The sequence below is a fragment of the Salvelinus sp. IW2-2015 genome, linkage group LG4q.1:29 (genome assembly GCF_002910315.2).
Source record: "Salvelinus sp. IW2-2015 linkage group LG4q.1:29, ASM291031v2, whole genome shotgun sequence".
Lineage (NCBI taxonomy): Eukaryota > Metazoa > Chordata > Actinopteri > Salmoniformes > Salmonidae > Salvelinus > Salvelinus sp. IW2-2015.
In genome coordinates, this window is record NC_036842.1 from 20474673 (window position 1) to 20496570 (window position 21898).

Consider the following 21898-nt stretch of genomic DNA (forward strand, 5'->3'; position numbering starts at 1 on the left):
CTCTAACCTGCTCTCTAAAGCCACAGGATGTGGTGCTTTAAAATAATTAGATACACTGACAATGGGTGCACCTTGAACACAGCTGGTCCTACTGAACCAGTTTGTATTTTTCCTTTATCTGATTGATTGATTGATTCTAATATATTTGGTGGACATGATCTTACTGGGCTTGTGTGATTCAACACAGCGTGTCACCAGCTTGTCAGCACCACACAGCGTTGTTACCGACCAACCCTCTTTTGTGTGATGAGTTGAAGACATTCAAAGGCAGAACAGCATCTCAATCCGCAGGTTGTCGACTGCCTGGAGCTTTCAGATGCCTTCAGCTGGGTTGATGGATGGCTCAACAGGTAAGTTGTGACTAGCTGGCATTTGGACGTGGCATTGACGTGGGCAAACCTTGTTTTGCATAGAGCGTGTGTGGCACTGACCAGGCCCCGGCACTCTGTCTGTCTCTGAGTTTCACTGCTAAAGCGAAGGTCAATGTCACCATAAAATTATCCTCAAAAAACATGAAATAGTTACCACAAAAAAGGAAAGGAGCTATAGTATATAACCTTAGTCCTGACCTATGTCACAGAAATACTGATCTGTATGTACAGGCCCAGCCCCCGAAGTGACTCTTATCAACACTCTATGCAATAAGGTTTTATTTTCTTCTCAGGAATTCAGCCTTCTCTGTGTTCATCTCTCCAAACCCATTCTGTCACAGTTCTGTGAAGCAGAGGGTCTGTTGTCTTTACATCCTGTAGGTCTGATGTCTGAATGGAGGTTAACTTTACAGTAATACTATTGGTCAATAACGCTGATTTTCAATCCAAACAAGTCAGATGTTATAAAGGGTCTTAGATTCATTGTCTCTCTCTCTTTCTTTGTTCCTGACCTATGCTGGTGAGATACACTCTCTCTCTTTCTCTCTCCACCCCAGGGACTTTTGGGGCATGGCCTTGAATAATGCCTTGTAATGCTTGTTAATGCTTTGTAACTTAAGCTTTAAGCATTCGATGTGAATTAATTCATTTTACAATGTTATTAAATCTATTTGCCTTCAGAATTCCATTCTTAGACCTTTCTTGATTGCCTATTACCATAACTCAACTATAATTTATTGAATACTGTTAAATCATCTTTATGGAGTCAGATAAACATTTTAATAGACTAATTGCATAGTCTTATCATGGGTCGTATCATGGGTTATCATTCTGCCTCATGCAGAACGACACACCTCCTTCGCATAGAGTTGATCAGGCTGTTAATTGTGGCCTGTGGAATGTTGTCCCACTCCTCTTCAATGGCTGTGCGTATTGCTGCATGTTGGCGGGAACTGGAACATGCTGTCGTACACGTCAAACCAGAGCATCCCAAACATGCTCAATGGGTGACATGTCTGGTGAGTATGCAGGCTTCCAGGAATTATGTACAGATCCTTGCGACATGGGGCTGTGCATTATCATGCTGAAACATGAGGTGATGGCAGCGGATTAATGGCATGACAAGGGCCTCAGGATCTCATCACGGTATCTCTCTGCATTCAAATTGCCATCGATAAAATGCAATTGTGTTCTTTGTCCCTTGCTTATGTCTGCCCATACCATAACCCCACCGCCACCATAGGGCACTCTGTTCACAACGTTGCCATCTGCCCGGTACAGTTGAAACTGGGATTCATCCGTGAAGGGCACACTTCTCCAGTGTGCCAGTGGCCATCGAAGGTGAGCATTTTCCCAATGAAATCGGTTACAATGACGAACTGCAGTCAGGTCAAGACCCTGGTGAGGATGTGGAGCACACAGATGAGCTTCCCTGAGACGTTTTCTGACAGTTTGCTCAGAAATTCTTCCGTTGTGCAAACCCCCAGTTTAAGGGGGCAGCATTTTCACTTTTGGATGAATAGTGTGCCCAGAGTAAACTGCCTCCTACTCAGTCCCAGATGCTAATATATGCATTTTATTATTAGTATTGGATAGAAAACACTCTGGAGTTTCTCAAACTGTTTGAATGATGTCTGTGAGTATAACAGAACTCATATGGCAGGCAAAAACCTGAGAAAAAATCCAAACAGGAAGTGGGAAATCTGAGGTTTGTAGTTTTTGAACTCAGCCCCTATTTTGAACTCAGCCCCTAAGGCTTCCACTATATGTCAACGTTGTTTCAGGCTTCTACCGTGAAGGGGGGCCGGATGAGAGCTGTTTGACTAAGGGGTCTGGTAGCAGCCTCGTTCTCAGTCACGCGCATTCACATTAGAGGTAGCTCTCGTTCCATTGCTTTTCTACAGACAATGGAATTCTCCTGTTGGAACATTATTGAACATTTATGATAAAAACATCCTAAAGATTGATTCTATACTTAGTTTGACAAGTTTCTACGACCTGTAATATAACTTTTTTAACTTTTCGTCCGACTGGACCTGAACGCGCGTTTGGATTTGTTTACCAAACGCCCTAACAAAAGAAGCTATTTGGACATAATTTATGGACTTTATGGAACAAATCAAACATTTATTGTTGAACTGGGATTCCTGGGAGTGCATTCTGATGAAGATCATCAAAGGTAAGTGAATATTTATAATGCTATGTCTAACTAATGTTGACGGTGCAACATGGCGGATATTTATTTTGGCTGTTTTGGGCTCTGAGCGCCGTACTCAGATTATGCTTTTTCCATAAAGTTTTTTTTAAATCTGACACAGCGGTTGAATTAAGGAGAAGTTTATCTATATTTCCATGTATAACACATGTATTTTCATCAACATTTATAATGAGTATTTCTGTAAATTCATGTGGCTATCTGCAAAATCACTGCATGTTTTGGAACTACTGAACGTAACACGCCAATGTAAAATTAGATTTTTGGATATAAATATGAACTTTACCGAACAAAACACACATGTATTGTGTAACATGTAGTCCTATGAGTGTCATCTGATGAAGATCATCAAAGGTTAGTGATTCATTTTATCTCTATTTGTGCTTTTTGTGACTCCTTTCTTTGGCGAGAAAAATGGCTGGGTTTTTCTGTGACTTGGTGGTGACCTAACATAATCGTTTGTGGAGCTTTCGCTGTAAAGCATTTTTGAAATCAGACAATGTGGCTGGATTAACGAGAATTTTATCTTTAAAATGGTGCCTAATACTTGTATGTTTGAGAAATTTGATTTATGAGATTCCTGTTGATTTGTATTTGGCGCCCTGCAATTTCATTGGCTGTTGGCGAGGGCTTCCGCTAGCGGAACCCCAGTTCTAGACAGGTTAATCAGCTATCTGGGTGGCTGGTCTCACACGATCCCGCAGGTGAAGAAGCTGGACGTGGAGGTCTTGGGCTGGCGTGGTTACACTTGGTCTGCGGTTGTGACACCGTTTGGACGTACTGCCAAATTCTCTAAAACGACGTTGGAGGTGGCTTGTGGTAGAGAAATTAACATTCTGGTGGAAATTCCTGCAGTCAGCATGCCAATTGCACGCTGACTCAAAACTTGAGACATCTGTGGCATTGTGTTGTGTGGCAAAACTACACAGATTATAGTGGCCTTTCATTGACCCCAGCACAAGGTGCACTTGTGTAATGATCATGCTGTTTAATGAGTTTCTTGATATGGCACACCTGTCAGGTGGATGGATTACCTTGACAAAGGAAAAATTCTCACTAACATGGATGTAAACAAATATGTGCACACAATTTGAAAGAAATAAGCTTTTTGTGCAATATTTTATTTCAGCTCATATATATACACTCTCTCTATATATATACACTATATATATATATATATATATATATATATATATATACACAGCACCAGTCAAAAGTTTTCTTCAAAGTAGCCACCCTTTGCTTTGATGACAGCTTTGCACAGTCTTGGCATTCTCTCAACCATCTTCAAGAGGTAGTCACTTGGATTGCATTTCAATTAACAGGTGTGCCTTGTTAAAAGTACATTTGTGGAATTTATTTCCTTCTTAAGGCGTTTGAGCCAATCATTTATGTTGTGACAAGGTAGGGGTGGAATACAGAAGATAGCCATATTTGGTAAAAGACCAAGTCCATATTATGGCAAGAACAGCTCAAATAAGCAAAGAGAAATGTCAGTCCATCATTACTTTAGGACAAGAAGGTCAGTCAATACCGGAAAATGTCAAGAACTTTCAAAGTTTCTTCAAGTGCAGTCCCAAAAACTATCAAGCGCTATGATGAAACTGGCTCTCATGAGGACCGTCACAGGAAAGGAAGACCCAGAGTTACCTCTGCTGCAGAGGATAAGAACATTCGAGTTACCAGCCTCAGAAATTGCAGCCCAAATAAATTCTTCACAGAGTTCAAGTAACAGACACATTTTAACATCAACTGTTCAGAGGAGACTGCAAGAATCAGGCCTTCATGGTCGAAATGCTGCAAAGAAACCACTACTAAAGGACACCAATAAGAAGAAGAGACTTGCTTGGGCCAAGAAACACAAGCAATTGACATTAGACTGGTGGAAATCTGTCCTTTGGTCTGATGAGTCCAAATGTGAGATTTTTGGTTCTAACCGCCGTGTCTTTGTGAGACGCAGAGTAGGTGAACGGATGATCTCTGCATGTGTGGTTCCCACTGTGAAGCATGGAGGAGGAGGTGTGATGGTGTTGGGGTGCTTTGCTGGTGACATTGTCAGTGATTTATTTAGAATTCAAGGCACACTTAACCAACATGGCTACCACAATATTCTGCAGCGATACGCTATCCCATCTGGTTTGTGCTTACTGGGACTATCATTTGTTTTTCAACAGGACAATGACATAACACACCTCCAGGCTGTGTAAGGGCTATTTGACCAATCACCCAAACTCAACCCAATTGAGATGGTTTGGGATGAGTTGGACTGCAAAGTGAAGGAAAAGCAGCCAACAAGTGCTGAGCTTATGTGGGAACTCCTTGAAGGCTGTTGGAAAAGCATTCCTCGTGAAGCTGGTTGAGAGAATGCCAAGAGTGTGCAAAGCTGTCATTAAGCCAAAGGGTGGTTACTTTGAAGAATCTCAAATATAAATATTTTTGATTTGTTTAACACTTATTCTACAATGTATAAAATAGCAAAAATAAAGAAAAACCCTGGAATGAGTAGGTGTGTACAAACATTTTGACTGGTACTGTATATAATATACTTATGAATCAAATATTACCCCACTACAATACAGATATATGAATGAAACCAGCATGGTGCAAGGAAACACTATCATTCATGTTTCTGTTTTGTTTCAATACGTTAGAAGCTGACGTATGCTACAACAACGTTGTCAAGATTGTGACAGTGTTAGTGAGCGAACAAGTCGTGTTTGGACTTCTACAGTACCATGAGAGAGCAGCTCTCAGCATGTCTCCCACATAGTCTCCAATATGCAGGGCAGATGTGATTGGGCGTCCGAGGTGTTGATCCAATTCACAGGTCTCTGTGTTGACAGGACAAGGGGAAAGCATTGAAACATGCTAACAGGCCCTCTCCTCCCCTCTCCTCTCTTCTACACAAATGCAGATAGCAGAGCATTGACGCGCCAGACCATTCCAACCACATCACATGTAGTTCCTTTCACAACATGGCAATGGAATCAATGTCTGGGACTAATCATGCAGCTTGTCTCAAATTCAATGAGTGATCTGAATGGCACTGTCCATAATCATATAAAGATATCAAAAGATTAAAGACTCCAGTGTCGCATAAGACAGCATAGAGAACACACACACTCAACGGGAGTTTTTTTCAGGAGTTTTAATAATTTACTAAAAAAAAGAGTGTAAAAGTCACAGATCTCTTCTCCAAGATAGATCTGTCTCATATTCAAAATGATGGCAGATGTAACAAATTTGCAAACTTGTCCTCTTTTGTACTTTAATGTACATTTCTTGGCAATACACCCGTGGCTGTATTTTGAATGAGACTTCATATGTATATATTTATATTTAAAAAAGCCCACAGCAAAAAATACTTTATAGGAATTATTTAAAATAAAGTCAATTAAACCAGCATGAAATGTACAGCTTTGAGAAATTCGAAAAAACACAGGTGAAAAGTGTATATACAAACATGCTAGGAATTGTACAAATAGCAGGGTTGTTTGAGTGGAGCTCAAGAAATAGGCTTTTCTGATGGTTTGCTTGACATCATTTAGGACCACCACTGAAATAAAGCATATTAGTTAAATATACAACACCCATGTAATGCTCAAATACATACCATTGAAATCTATTGCCTATTTCAAGTTTATTTAGCAGGAGAAGAGAGACACTTTATAAATATATCTTTCCTACAGTATTAAGCTCCTTAACTTAGACTCATTAAATAAAATGGCAAAAAGTTGACATTTCAATATTTGAAAAAAATATAAAAGTATAGAACTAAAATACATTTTCTTTGATAAAAGATTTATACTGTATTTGCCTCTTCAAAGAGAAAGTTATGTATAAACCACTATCACCATCATGTGGCTGTTTTAGAGAAGTAATATATTTATATACACACACATATATATATACATATATATATATACACATGTGTACATATTTATATATATATGAATTTATATGCATGATATACTATATATAAATATGACATTTTATCATTTTTTTTTTTTTTTTTTTTTACAATTTGCTTCAAAACGTCAATTTCCATTTCCGACCCCAAGGTGATTGATATTAAATTTGGAAAAGACCTTGATAATTTTTTGTCTTCAAAATGTAATTTTAAATATTAAAAATAATTCTAAATTCTTCACAAATGTCAGTTTAACTCTATAAACATTATTTGTCAAATAGTATTCAGTGTGTTCATATGTACAGCAATAAAATTGTCACTTCCAAAAGTAAGGAAAAAGTGCCATTATCAAATTCTTTGACCTCACAGGAAATTGTTGTGTTCTACGCCCTTTTATGGTTGTTGGTATGAATTTCATTACTAAACCGCGAGCCAATGAACTCACAACCACAGTTCCTTACAAACGTGTAAAAATGTTATTGAAGGTAGGAAGCTGCTGTGTTGCTATGGTCAGTTGGTTCCCTGGTTGTGCAGTGTGGGGCAGATACAGGACACCTATGCAGGTGGCTCCCAGGCTCCCATCCTACATGAGGATGTCTGTACCTCCCAGGGTATCACTGTTATGGCTGGTAAGGGGGATGATCCAAGTCTTCATGCAGGACCACACTATAGGTCACATAGTGTACCCTTTAACATGTTTCCTCCATGGCTTCAAAACATCTTCAGTCTCACAGGAACAGGGTGAAAAGTCCTCCTGTACAACAATGCTGATCTGATAATGACAAGTGTAACACTGAAATGTCCTATTATGTCAATAAAAAGGGCATAGCTGGATATCTCCATCTTCTCTCTCAGACGGTACGTGCCTTTTCAGATGGTTGTTGGCACATCACCGCATCTTACAATAACCGTTTTTTAAAGGTAAGAATTGCACTGGACTGGTCTCATGGCTGACCATACTGTTCATGTTCAAAGGTCTCTCTGTACTGTACATAGGCGTTTGCTTGTTTTCCCAACCAAGGACCAGCACAATCTGTTGTCCTACTGCCACCATTTTGGCCATCAATCCACTGAATTAAAGCCATGATTTGATCACAGATCACATGGTAATACTAGGTGTAAAAGGGGTCCATAAGTCTCACCCTATCTGTCCGTCCTGATTTTTTTAAACAGACCTCTGGCTCTCCCTGGTGTCCCGGCAGAGACATTGCAGGCAGACAGGCAGGCACACATGACCTCAGAGGCCATGGATAGTACAGTACTCAGTTTCCTCAGCTGTCCATTAGTAAGTCCCATCGCTAGAGCATGTTGAGGACGGCATTGTACATCTGTGTGAGCACAGCCAGGTGGACGGGCAGGCAGGAGCGGCGGTCCTGGGTGGCAGGGTTACACGTCAGCCACGAGAGGGCGTTGTACTGCTCCAACACAAACCTACAGCAGGACGCAAGACATGAGCACCAGGGTTTGGGGTTAGAAAACACATAACATGAACATACATCATACTAAATGAAGTGTTGACCTTTATAGCCTTCAAATGATCCCTGCACAAATGCTACTACTTCATCACAGAGGGCAAGTTAGTGACAATAACAACCAATATGACAGAGTAAGAAGAGGAGACGATAGAGTGTTATACAGTAGAAGAAGGTAGGATGGGATGGGTAGTGGATACTGGGAGGGTTTCAGAATTCTCTGGTTTTCCAGAAATCCTGTTTTAATTTTGGGAAAGTTAGTGGAGTTTTGTAACCATAGTTACTGGGCATATAGCAAAACCTACTAACCTGAGCACGTCAGAGGTGGTCTTGGAGTCCAGAGGGTGAGGTATCCTCTTGGTCGTCTTGTCTGAGCTTGTCTGATTGGGCTCATCTGATTGGGCTGTGGCAATGGCGATGTGGTGGTGTAGAGATGCCTGTAGGGGAGAAACAGGGGTAAGTGTCTGAACACACACTTACACATACATACACAAAAGTATTCACCCACACCCATCCCATACCCCGTCTTATTTGTTCTCCCCCCCACACACACACACACGCACGCATGCATCCCCACCCCCACCCTCACACAAAATCAACAAGTACGTGGATCCCTTACCTTGAGAAAGAGTGGACACGGTTCTGAGCCTGAGGGCAGGAGGCCCAGAACCATGAGGCAGGCTGTCGGCCTGGCAGTGGAGACATAGTATCCCAGGCTAGAGGCTGCTGCTTCAGCTCCTCCGGAGGTTCTCCCTGGACAGAAACCTCTCTCCCTGACTCTGGAGGACAGAGGAATATTAAGGATATATGTTCATATGAATTTAGTCATTAGCCTGGTTCCTGAACTCACCCTGTTATGCTGGAAGTGTGAGCTTCCCCCCATGCCAGAGGGGAGCCAGGGAGGGAACGGGGAAGTGTGGGGGAGGGTGCAGGTTGAGAATGTCATGTCCTATGTCATTCTCCAGCTCGTCAGGAAAGGCAGGTCGAACATGTCGTCTGGAGACAGAAACACAGTAGAGAGTTATCTATCTAGTCAGTTACATACACAATCTCATACACAAGAGGTGTAGTCCACTGTATCTTCCTCTGATCCCATTCCAAACAATCCTGAGAATTGCACCCTCTGGTGGGGTATTTGTGAACTTCACATAACTTAAATCCAGCAACAGTTACTGTAAGATGCTGAGTATAAAATACCTATCTACCGATATTAAGCCTTCCAGCTCAAGTATAGTTTTAGATATAATGTTATTGCCGCTAACATATTGGTTGTACTGAATAAACTTGTACACTGCATTCAACATGGAGGTCTAATGTGGAGCCCTTACCGCGTTATCCTCTGTGGGGTAGGAGCTGGCAGCCAGCTGTGTGGTGGCGGAGTGGGGAAAACCAGGATGTGGGTACAGGAAGCGTCTTGGAGGGTGTCAGCTGGGACGTCTGCAGGTTGAGGGCTGTGCTGCGACCAAACACCGAGCCCATCGTCACTGCACTGTCGTCGTCACACACCACCACACACACACACACACCACACACACACACCACACACACACACACACACACACACACACACACACACACACACACACACACACACACACAAACAAAAGTGCCATGTGTATGATAGTAAAGCTATGGGCCCTGTCATGCAACAAATCCCATGAACTTGGCCTCCATGACGATGGAAATGCTCCGGCGCTCCGTTGCCAGGGAAGCTGATGGGGACTGAACACTGCACATTTCCAACAGCCCACTTCAGACCAATTCAGACCAACTTATTATAAATAGTATGTAATGTAAGATTTGCCTCAATAGAGCTTGCTGTGTGTTTGGCAATGAAATCCTTTGAGTGTGTTAAAGTTTGTATTGCTGTGCACAATGTGCTACAGTGCAGTCTATACTGTAAAATCCACTTGTCCTAACCTTACCTCAAAATGCTGCAATCAACATTATGTCTGCATTACTGTGTGCTGTGAAGTGAGTGTGGCAGCTCGCAGTGCTCCCTGAGTGTGTGGCAGCATTGTGGTTAAACACACTATTACACTGTTCACCCTTGGCTCATAACATCATGTTGTATCTGCAACTCCAGGGCTTACAGAGTGAGCTCCTATAAGATCTATTAAATATGTCTATTATATCTGGAAGGTTAACTAAACACATCATCCATGGGCCCAGCAGTGCTGCTGCTAACCTGGCATCACCACGATGGAGCTCTGGGGCTCCATGGCAACCAGGCAGGCGCTGAGGATGGAGGGGGAGTCAGCGGAGGAGATGCCACACATACGACATGCCTCCTTCAGCTGGCGACTGATGGAGTGGAGAGAGTGCTCCCCCAGGAGAACGCTCCAGTCTGGAGGGAGGGAGGGAGACTCAGGTCAATACAGTGAATTGTTCTACAGTCTCCTGTCATCCCCTCTGGATCAACTGAAATACTGGGGCAGAAAATATCGAAACAATAGTTCCAGCAGATCTCACCTTCCACCAAACACCAGGGATATTGAAACAGAGTTAGCTGCACTACGCTGAACTCACCTTTCAGTTCACCATGTCCTAGTCTGCCCAGCCGACCAATCACAATCCTCCATGGCAGTGAGGTCATCTGGATGATGCCGACACACCAGTCCCATAACTTTTGCAGTCCCATCTTCCTGGCTGAGACCTTGGGCCACCGCGCTCTGAGGAGGAGCAGGGAGTGACAAGAAGAACATTTGGTAATGTCTATATAGCATCATGAACTGTATAAATATAAAGGTTCTGAAATGCTACATTAAAGTGTATTACTTTACTCAATATAATATAGCCTAGCCTACTATGTATAATAGATTTTATATGATGTAATTTAATGAACAACAGGATGAAAGGATTTGACATTATCTAACATTAGCACAGCATCATCAACACCTCATAGATATCCCACACCCAGGCCCTGAGTGATTGAGTAACTGACTGACTACCTGTTGGGCACATCGATGTTGATGATGCAGGTCTCCAGTAGCTCTCCCTGTTGATCGGTGCAGGAAACCAGGATCCAGCGCTGGTCGTGGGACAGGCAGTAGCCCACAAACAGCACGTTGTACCTGGGAGGGATCTCTGCCCACACCTCCCCTGGCTCTGGTTGCTTGGCACGGGTAGGACCCAGAATGTACGGGGGAGAGTAGCCCTGTAGAGGGCTGGGGTGCTGGGGAGGGGACAGGGGGAGAGAGCGGGATGGGGAGTGAGGAGGAAGGGGGAGAGAGTGGGATTGTCAGACATTTGGAGCATTTACTAACCAGATGAGATGTGTAGGTAGGGTAGGCCCCTATGTGTCTGTTTGAAGCCTGTGTGTGACTTTGAATGGGTGTACATGTCTTTAGTTGTGTGTTTGTCCAAGCCTTACCTCTGGACTCTTGAGCACAGATTCTAGGGTGGAGGCGGGGCCAAAGCCGGTCAGAGACTTGATGTGTGTCTGTGTGGGTAGGAGGCGTCTACACTGGGAGTAGGCTGAGAAGGCCAGGGAGCGCAGATGCTGCAGGTACAGAGGGCTCTCACCACTGGCTGGCTGGAGCAGGTACTGACATGGCACCACCTGGACAACCCATAGAGAATGAATGAGCACTCTGGTATGAGCAGATTGACCTCGGGAACTATTCACTGCTGTTAGCCGTAGTAGGACACCCAGACGGTGTCTTCTGGCACTCTATTCCATATATAGTGCACTCCTTTTGACTACAGGGCTCTGGTCAAAAGTAGTGTACAATGTAGGGATTAGGGTGTTCCCCCACAGTCTCAGTCACTCATCCATACAGCCATTCACATTGAACCATACAGAAGCAAAGCTACAGGTGGTGTAGTAGGGAGTACAGTACAGTATATGATCTTACCTGTAACACCAGTGCTGGTCTCATGCTCTCCGGCAATGTCTGTAGCATCTCTGTGTAGCAACGCAGCAGCCCTAGTAACCACACACTGCCTGCCTCCACCTCCTCACCCTCCTCCTCCTCTCCTCCTCCTCCTCCGCCATCCCTCGCTCGGCCCGAGCACAGGAAGGGGTCCACCACGTAGATCACGATGGCCGGGGGGTGGGCATGGCTATCGGCCGAGTCCGCCAGCGTGGGGATGCCGATTCGCTCCCGCTCCGCCACACTGGGACAGGGGGTGGAGACATATATCATGATAACATAGTAATACAATAGTAATATAGAAGCATAGATGCCCTGGGTCCTCACCTCTCAGGGGTCTCTGGCTGGCTAGGTGGTGGTGGTGGGGCATTGGGGCTATTCTTGACCTCAGTGGACCCTCCTTGGGTGCTCTCTGCTGGACCTGGCTGGCCCGAGGCTGCTGCTGCTGTAGGGGTTGGGGTGCTTTCTGAGCTGTGGGCCACTGGGGGGGCTGTTGCCTCTCCCTCAGCAGGGGCCCCAGGACCATAGGGGGGCTGGCTGGAGGAGGGGGCAGGCTGGGCTGAGGAGGGCGTGGGGGCTGGAGTTGGCTGAGGCTTGGGGGGTAACAACAGACTGCTGTCCAAAGACAGAGCAGACAACTGTGGACCTGGATGAAGGAAAACATAGGGGAGGATTTAGAGTTGAAATGCATGGAGTAGTTAGTGTTTAGGGGTGAGGGTGCTGCAGCACTCTCAGCACCCCTACTTCCTGCGGCAATGGTTAGTGTATACAGTACCAGTCAAAAGTTTGGACACACCTACTCATTCAAGGGTTTTTCTTTATTTGAACTATTTTCTACATTGTAGAAGAATAGTGAAGACATCAAATCTATGAAATAACACATATGGAATCATGCAGTAACCAAAAAAGTGTTAATCAAAGATTATTCAAAGTAGCCACCCTTTGCCTTGATGACAACTCTGCACACTCTTGGAATTCTCTCAACCAGCTTCATGAGGTAGTCACCCGGAATGCATTTCAATTAACTGGTGTGCCTTGTTAAAAGTTAATTGTGGAATTTCTTTGCGTTTGAGCCAATCAGTTGTGTTGTGACATGGTAGGGGTGGAATACAGAAGATAGCCAAATACACAGAAGACCAAGTCCATATTATGGCAAGAACAGCTCAAATAAGCAAAGAGAAAAGACAGTCCATCATTAATAAGACATGAAGGCCAGTCAATACCGGAAAATGTCAAGAACTTTCAAAGTTTCTTCAAGTGCAGTCGCAAAAACCATCAAGCGCTATGATGAAACTGGCTCTCATGAGGACCGCCACAGGAAAGGAAGACCCAGAGTTACCTCTGCTGTAGAGGATGAGTTCATTAGAGTTACCAGCCTCAGAAATTGCAGCCCAAATAAATGCTTCACAGAGTTCAAGTAACAGACACATCTCAAAATCAACTGTTCAGAGGAGACTGCAAGAATCAGGCCTTCATAGTCAAATTTTTGCAAAGAAACCACTACTAAAGGACACCAATAATAATAAGAGACTTGCTTGGGCCAAGAAACACAAGCAATGGACATTAGACTGTTGGAAATCTGTCCTTTGGTCTGATGAGTCCAAATGTGAGATTTTTGGTTCTAACCGCCGTGTCTTTGTGAGACGCAGAGTAGGTGAACGGATGATCTCTGCATGTGTGGTTCCCACCGTGAAGCATGGAGGAGGGGGTGTGATGGTGCTTTGCGGGTGACACTGTCAGTGATTTATTTACAATTCAAGGCACACTTAACCAGCATGGCTACCACAACATTCTGCAGGGATACGCCATCCCATCTGGTTTGCGCTTACTGAGACTATCATTTATTTTTCAACAGGACAATGACCCAACACACCTCCAGGCTGTGTAAGGGCTATTTGACCAAGAAGGAGAGAGATGGAGTGCTGCATTAGATGACCTGGCCTCCACAATCACCCGACCTCACTCCAATTGAGATGGTTTGGGATGAGTTGGACCGCAGAGTGAAGGAAAAGCAGCCAACAAGTGATCAGCATATGTGGGAACTCCTTCAAGACTGTTGGAAAAGCATTCCAGATGAAGCTGGTTGAGAGAATGCCAAGAGTACTCATATGTCCCAACTGGTACAATGTCCCTTCATCACTTCAGACAATTGCAATCATAAAGTTCAGTGTTTCACCTAGCTGCTTCCTGCAGGTGCGCGCATAGAGTTTGAGTTTTCTGAGGTTGTCGCTGTGTTGCTGTCCAGCCCAGGGCCCTGTGAACCACTGGTCTACCTGCTCCTCCTCATGCCTCTCCTTCTCTTTCTCCTTATCGGTCTCAGTTTCTGTCTCTGCCCCCACACGCACCAGCCCATCTCTGGAGACCTTTGCTAGGGGTCTGTGTTTCCCCAACCGACACGTCTGAAAATGACAAAAAGTAGGGGTCAAGGGCTATAGAGCACATACACAGTATCCCACCCAGTGTCTTCAAACATTCACAGGAGGTGGAGGCGTCTAATTGGTAATTGTATATTCTGAAGGAAACAACAACTAAGGAATTGCTAGAGGAGAGGTTTGGGATACAGTAGTATAAGAGGACTTACCTCGTAGACAGCGCTGAGCTCCCGGAAGAAGGCCTGTGCCCCGGCCAGCAGGGTTTCAGAGTTGGGGCAGAGCACCAGGAAGGCCACGTCCCTCTGTCCCCCATATGGTTCCAACAGCAGCTTCTCCCAGAAGGGCAGCGCCAGGGGCGACAGGGCCAGGAAGTTACGGTCATAGTTATCGTAGTAGCCCAGCAACAGGGTAGGGATGGGAAGGGGCTCGGGCGACTCCTCTGACCCTGGTGAGAAGAAAGATGAGAAGATTTATGGAAGGCTGGACTGGACTGAAAGAGGTCAGGTGATTGTCTTGTTCGATTACATTTCTCCAGTTACCGTTTGTACAGCAATATTTAGGGGGCCTTACTCCTAAATTGAGATCTGTGTAAGAACCTGAAATGTTGACATCAAATATAATTTACACAAAAGTGAAGTCACAAACAGTTAATGGGAAATCTATCTAAAATACAGTTCATTGCAAATATCTACTGTAGATACGTCAATAAAGAGTGTCCCTGGTGGCTTACCGTAGGATCCCCGGCCGGCCATCTTGTGGAACTGTTGCCATGTGAGTGGACCCTGGACATGCTGGATGTTCTCCCAGGTCCGGCCCGTACGTTTCTTCTGGATTGCGTCCTGGAGGAAGGGCTGCAGGGACAGCAGCATACGCACCACGTCCTGGGACGACAGAATACTGATGTCCAACACTAGGGAGAGACAAGGGGAGACACACACACACACACACGAGAACACACAAACGAGAACACACACACGAGAACAAACACACACACACACACACACACACAGAAATACATACATTACATAAATAAACATTAGACATCATACACATTGAACGTCACATTACACAACAGTTCGTATCTAACATAGAGAAACATGGATTTAAACTTTGAGTGAATGTATTGATCTTGTTTAATTTTCCATTCTAAGAAAAAATAAGCTACACTACATAACCAAAAGTATGTGGACTATTGCTCATCTAACATCTCATTCAAAAATCATGGGCATTAATATGGAGTTGCTCCCCCCTTTGCTGCTTTAACAGCCTCCACTCTTGTGGGAAGGCTTTCCACTATATGTTGAAACAACGCTGCAGGGACTGCCACAGGAGCATTAGTGGGGTCGGGAACTGATGTTGGGTGATTAGACCTGGCTCACATTCGGCGATCCAATTCGTCCCAAATGGGGTTGAGGTCAGGGCTCTGTGCAGGCCAGTCAAATTCATCCCCACCGATATTGACAAAACATTTCTGTATGGACCTCGCTTTGCGCACGGGGGCATTGTCATGCTTAAACAGGAAAGGGCCTTCCCCAAAATGTTGCCACAAAGTTAGAAGCACAAAATCATCTAGAATGTCATTGTATGTTGTAGCATTAAGATTTCCCTTCACTGGAACTAAGGGGCCTAGCCGGAACAATGAAAAACATTATTCCTCCTCCACCAAACTTTACAGTTGGCACTATGCATTCGGGCAAGTAGCATTCACAAACTGAATTGTTGGAAAGGTGGCGTCCTATGACGTGGCCACATTGAAAGCCACATTGCAAGTCACTGAGCTCTTCATTAAGGCCATTCTACTGTCAATATTTGTCTGTGGAGATTGTATGGATGTGTGATCTATTTTATACACCTGTCAGCAATGGGTGTGGCTGAAATAGCCGAATCCACTAATTAAAGGGGTGCCCATAAACTTTTGTATACATAGTGTATTTATAACTGTAATCAGTTCACTGCAGATAGACAGCCACTATCAGTTCTATCAACACTGTCATCCCTACTGTCATCCTCCAATTACTATCACCCCGTGGCATCCTTCTATCATCCCAGCCGGATCACTCCTCCTTACCGTTGGTGTGAGGCCAGGAGTGTAGAGCGCTGCTCCTCACAACAGCCGGATCAACTTTCCCTCCGGCGGGGTTATCCACATACTGCTGCCCCTGTACCAGCGCGTTGTAACACTCCACACACGCATCACTGCCATCTGCCCACTGCTTGTCAGCCATCCAGCTCTGGAGCAGGGCCCCCTGGCGGCCGTGGCAGGAGCAGGCAGGAGGGAGGTGTAGGGAGGCCAGGGAGGAGATGGGCTGGGAGCACTGCTCCTGGAGGAGTCCCATGACAGAGGAAGGGGCAGGGGAGGAGTCCTGGGGGCGCTTGGCCCGGGGGTCTCCCATGGGTGGGTCTCTGCGGCACAGCGCCAGCCTCCTCTCGGCTGCCCGGCCCACCTCCGAGCCCCTCCCGAAGATGTCCAGCTCGTCCTCCAGGAAGAGGCCCGTGCCGTGGGCCAGCCGGCGGTTGACGATGGCGCTGAAGCCACACATGCAGCGGTACTGGTCCTCGAGAGTGGAGTCGGGGATGTACACGCCCACGTCGGCACCCTTCACGTTCATGTTGCAGGCGCAGATGCAGCAGCTGTCGAAGTTGCGATCTTTGAAGACGTTGAGGACTGAGTCAGAGAGGAGCAGGGCGGCGTACAGGCTGTGGGCCTCGGGCAGGGCGGGGCAGGACGCATGGGGCTCAGTCAGGGAGCTCATAGGCAGGCTGGTGGAGGGCGTGGAGGCAGGGGAGCTCAGCTCTGTCCCGGTGCCCTCCTGCTTCACAGAGCCCTGCCCGCTGGCCGTGCCAACGCCCTTGGGGGTGCGCGGGGTACGAGGGGTGGGGACAGAGAAGCGGGGGGTGGCAGGGGAGGGCGAGGGGAGGATGCCGCCGGTGGTGCCTATGGATAGGGCACTGGCACTCATCTGGGCATACTCCTGGTCCCCAACACTGGGGACGTTGCTGGAGGACACACACACACACAGTAAATTCAACGTGGTAACGTTTAAGGTACATTTTATGAACATCCATCCAGCTGTAATAGAACAAACCTTGGTACAGTACTTACACATATCCATCTCTGATGAAGGAGGGCGGCAGGGAGGAGTAATGCTCCATCTTGGGCAGCAGGGCCCAGGAGGGCCGGTAGTAACACTGGTCAGGCACCTTGATGGGGGGCAGACACTGGCTGGGGAGGGTACGCAGCGGAGCAAACATGGAGCAGCCCATCTGTGACTGGACAGACGGGACACGGTACACAAATGAGAAGTCCTGCAGAGGGGGATGGGGAAGGAGAGCTCATTGTAAATGTGTTCCCACAGTATCACAATGTGTCACAGAGAGACAATTAGCACTTAACACCGACACAAGTTGAAACAGGCTGTATGGTGAGGAGCAGTTCAGGTATCTGGTTCCACATACCAGTAAGTCCTCTAGCAGGCCAGCCCAGCAGGTATAAACATGCTACAGCAACATCAGTCAAGTTCAAATGAGACGCTAAAGTTTACATTAACACTGCTAGGCTGCACAGTGCCCTGTAGCTACTTTATTTTAAGCATTTTCACTATTATAACATTCATCATACGACCACCAGTGTTGGGGAGTAGTGAACTACATCTAGTTCAACTAGTAATGTAACTGTAGCTGTAGCTTGGTGGTAGTTGAACTCAATTCAAATCTATGTACTGTTTTCAATACTTAATTACTTTTTTGCCATTTAACACTGTAGCTTACTACTGGAACTACACATTACTTTTTCTTCAAAACGAATATAAAAAATGGGTGAAGTAGGCAATCATTTCCTTTCTTTTTTGGTATCAGACCTGACTAATTCTCACTTGAAACACACGTAGATTTTGAGTTTAATAGGCTAAATTACACATTCTGTTAACTTATGACCCCAAAGTGATCTGTTCTTGCAATTTATAGTCAATGACATTACAGAGTTACATATTTTTCACATATACATACTTTTTACGAAGTGGTTTGGATGTAGTGAATTACTTTTTCAGAGTAACTTTAGGGTAGCTTAAGTGTAGTTTAACTTCTTCCAGTGTGAAGTAATTGGTAGCTTGGTAAACTATATTTTCAGAGTAGTTTCACAAACACTGATGACCACTAACCATATTAACCAATTTGAATATATCAATCGGTTACATGATGTCACTTTTCATGGGACTTATCTCACTTTACAAAGTCAATCCCATTGCAATTTACTGTTCAAATATGGTAGAGTCAATCTTGAATTGTCTATCATCAAGATTTGCTGCACATACTACAGACTTAATCATTTCCATTCCCATTGCTACTGTGGTGCCTCACCTTAATGTCCTCATGTTTAGGACTGGCCATGCCTTCCTCCACCTCCATCCGGTACTCCTGGAGCTGGGTGGAGGACAGGGGGCCCAGGGGGTGGTCAGAGCCCCCCGAGGGGGCTGGGGGCTCTTGGCTGGGGGTGTCACGGTATGTCATGATGGGGGAGAAGGCTGGGTGCTGCTCCAGGGACGGGGGTGTGGGGAACATCCGCTGGAGGTCTGCTACTGCTGAATGGAGAGAGGGATGGGGGGAGGAGATGAGGGGAGGAGAAAGAGAGAGAGAGAGAGAGAGAGGGACGGTGATGGACAACGAGAGATAAAACAGACAGAAACAGGCAGAGAAGATGTGAGAGAAGGAGAAGAAGAAAGATTATTATTCCCAGGTCTCAGAATCATGCTAAACTAAGCTAAGATAACAAACAAACTGCTGAACATGTGTACATGTAAAGATAGACTCACTTGAAGGATAGGGCACAGCCACCCTCCCCTCCCTTCGGTCTTCACCTCCTGATACCAGGACCCTGGCTGTGTGCTGATTGGGGCAAGCAGTCTACAAATTATTATACCACACATATCTAAGTCTCCTTGGATAAAAGTGTCTGCTAAATGGCATGCACAGTACAGTATACAACTATGTATTATTATGATGAGTGTATAGCGCTTGGTTGAACGAGGGAATGAAAATGAAACAGATTTTAGACATCCAGTAATTGTTCAAATGTTTCTCACCCCAAGTTCCTCCTCATCCTCGTCGAAAATGTTCTCCAGGTCTGAGATGAGGACCACCAGATCAGTCTCCCTGGTTAGAGGAGGGTTTTGGGCTTTGGCCGCCTCGTCGTCCTGCGGTGAGTCATCATCTAGAAACACACAAACAAGACAATCAAACACAGCGCAAAGAACACACCTCATAATACATGCGTTGTCAACATTCAAATCCTTACCAGCTTTGGGGGCAGAGCTAAAGATGGACATGGCGTCTTTCCCATCAGGCAGTGCACCGTTGCTGATATCCTCTCCCTGGAAGACAGTTATATTCATGAAATTTTGTCAGCAGGTGATTGTCAACCAAATTACTTCCGGTCTCACTGTAATTCACCGTTAATTAACATAAACACATTTAGCAGCTCCTGGCATCCACGCATAGCCTACAAGCCACTGATGCAGACCTTTGGAAAATCTACATTTTAAAAAGTCTAATAAATACATTTAATATAGCCTATACCGTCACAATAAATCCATTATTTATTTTAGACAGGTCTAAAGAAACATGAAATGAAGAAAATGTTGTCTATTTCAGAATAACACAATAGCATACTCTGAGTTGTCCTTATGTTAGGTTCTGATCTGGCTATACCATATGGCTGTGGGCTACACTAGTTCATTTAGCAAACAAGATTTGCCTAGAATTCCGTGACATTATTTTATAGTATATACAGAATACAATTGAATACAATTGAACATAGCTGAATAAAATTGATTTCTGATGGAGTGCGCACATGCTGCTGTTCTGTGTTGAGGGGTTAACAAAGAAACAGGTCCTACTATATGCTTAATTTAGAGTTATTCATGCAACTTTAGTTGTGATACAAACGTTGGGCTACATGTTTTGATTTTTAATACATTCCAAGGCTGCATGATGTGACTAATAATGATGATTTGAAAAAGGTTGCATGAAAGGCATGAGCTCTGCTTTGTTTTTTGCGCAGGCTGCACACACTTCATCAGTCTCTCATTCACAATTTAACAAGCAGTTGATAATGCCTCGAATTTCCCGGTGGCATCCCCCTTGTGTGGCTGTAATGCCCCTTAAAAAAGCCATGCCTTTTGCTGCCAGTGGCCATTGTGCTCTTGGGCTGAACATAACAACTATAATTCCCTTCTCCCAGCTGCGTGCTCCGAACCACCTCTAACTCACATGGCTCTCTCAGATATCTCAATTCTTATTAGCCAATGCCTGTCATGTGATCAAGTCCTTAGCCTACTTCAGAGCTAAGATGCCTACAAGTGAAGACAGACACATCGGGGACACAACTGCGCGCCTCCTTCTTATCAAATTCCGAGAGGCATATTGAAGATGTTAGAAGAACTGTCCACATTTACTTTTCGTCAGCCAACAAAATTAGTAGGCCTAACGAACAGCAAAAGCATGAGGCTGATGCAACAGATCAACACGTTTAGCTTAAAATGTTGATAAACTACTGGGTTTTCTTCACATTATAAGCGCAACAATGCACACATGGCAGTAAGCTATAATTGTGAAAGTTCCATTAGCAGGAAAACACCATTCTCAAAAGTGACCGCAAATGCGATATATGCATGTAATACTTTTGTCACACCCTGACCTTAGAGATCCTTATTTATTCTCTATGTTTGGTTAGGTCAGGGTGTGACTCAGGTGGGAGATTCTATGTTTTCTATTTCTTTGTTGTTTTTGCCATGTGTGGTTCCCAATCAGAGGCAGCTGTCTATCGTTGTCTCTGATTGGGGATCATATATAAGTTGTGATTTTCCGTTTGGGTTTTGTGGGGAGTTATTTTCTGTTTAGCTGTTTTGTTGCCTGACAGAACTGTTCGCTTTCGTTTTCTACTTTGTTATTTTGTTGCGGTGTTCAGTTTTTATTGAAAATTATGAACGTCTACCACGCTGCACCTTGGTCTCCTTCTTCAACCCACGAGAGTCTTTACAACTTTATTATAAAGGTGCATTTTTACGGTGAAAATTATCTTCCCCAAACTTGAAACTCACGCGCCGCCTATGTATACCAGTTAGGCTCTACACTGGTTGTAAAGCGGATTAATGTGCTTAATTTTAAGAAGTTATTTGCCCACTTTAGTTGTGATAAACTTTTTCAAAACAAATAGGCCTATGGGCTAGGCTACATGAGGTGTGCGACTATGATTTGAAAAAGTCATAAAGGCATGTGCTGTTTTTTGCCTTACTGCAGAAAAGCTGGACATCATTCACAAGATATATTATATAATTCACAAGTGATAATATAAGTATCATTGACAAGTGATAATATATGTAGGTATCATTCACAAGTGATAATATAGGTATCATTCACAAGATATATTATATAATTCACAAGTGATAATATAGGTTTAATTCACAAGTGATAATATATCTATCTTCCACAAGTGATAGGCTAATATTATCACCCATCAGACTATTCTTGATTTAATCTTGTCTTTACACATACTAAATAATATATGAGTGAAATTAGTTTTGATTTAGAATGGGCCATTATCATGCACATGTCTCGGAACAGGGGCAGGGGAAAAAAATACATGTCATATATCCACTTACAGTGGCTTGCGAAAGTATTCACCCCCTT

General features: G+C 44.5%; 1 protein-coding gene across 1 annotated transcript in view; it reads right to left on the reverse strand.

The window, feature by feature from the left end:
- Positions 1-3777: 3777 nt before the first annotated feature.
- Positions 3778-21898, reverse strand: part of LOC111961615 (mediator of RNA polymerase II transcription subunit 13-like) — a 106973-nt gene continuing 88852 nt past the window's right edge. The window contains 27 exon segments of the mRNA XM_023984017.2: positions 3778-7927; positions 8278-8405; positions 8588-8607; positions 8610-8717; positions 8720-8747; positions 8819-8891; positions 8893-8944; positions 8947-8964; position 9089; positions 9297-9346; positions 9349-9393; positions 9396-9452; positions 10157-10315; positions 10498-10640; positions 10920-11143; positions 11342-11530; positions 11826-12087; positions 12171-12489; positions 14020-14242; positions 14425-14660; positions 14946-15125; positions 16284-17212; positions 17319-17521; positions 18572-18792; positions 19024-19096; positions 19294-19421; positions 19506-19581. Of these exon segments, the coding sequence (XP_023839785.2) occupies positions 7795-7927; positions 8278-8405; positions 8588-8607; positions 8610-8717; positions 8720-8747; positions 8819-8891; positions 8893-8944; positions 8947-8964; position 9089; positions 9297-9346; positions 9349-9393; positions 9396-9452; positions 10157-10315; positions 10498-10640; positions 10920-11143; positions 11342-11530; positions 11826-12087; positions 12171-12489; positions 14020-14242; positions 14425-14660; positions 14946-15125; positions 16284-17212; positions 17319-17521; positions 18572-18792; positions 19024-19096; positions 19294-19421; positions 19506-19581 (4278 nt within the window). The 3' untranslated portion in view covers positions 3778-7794.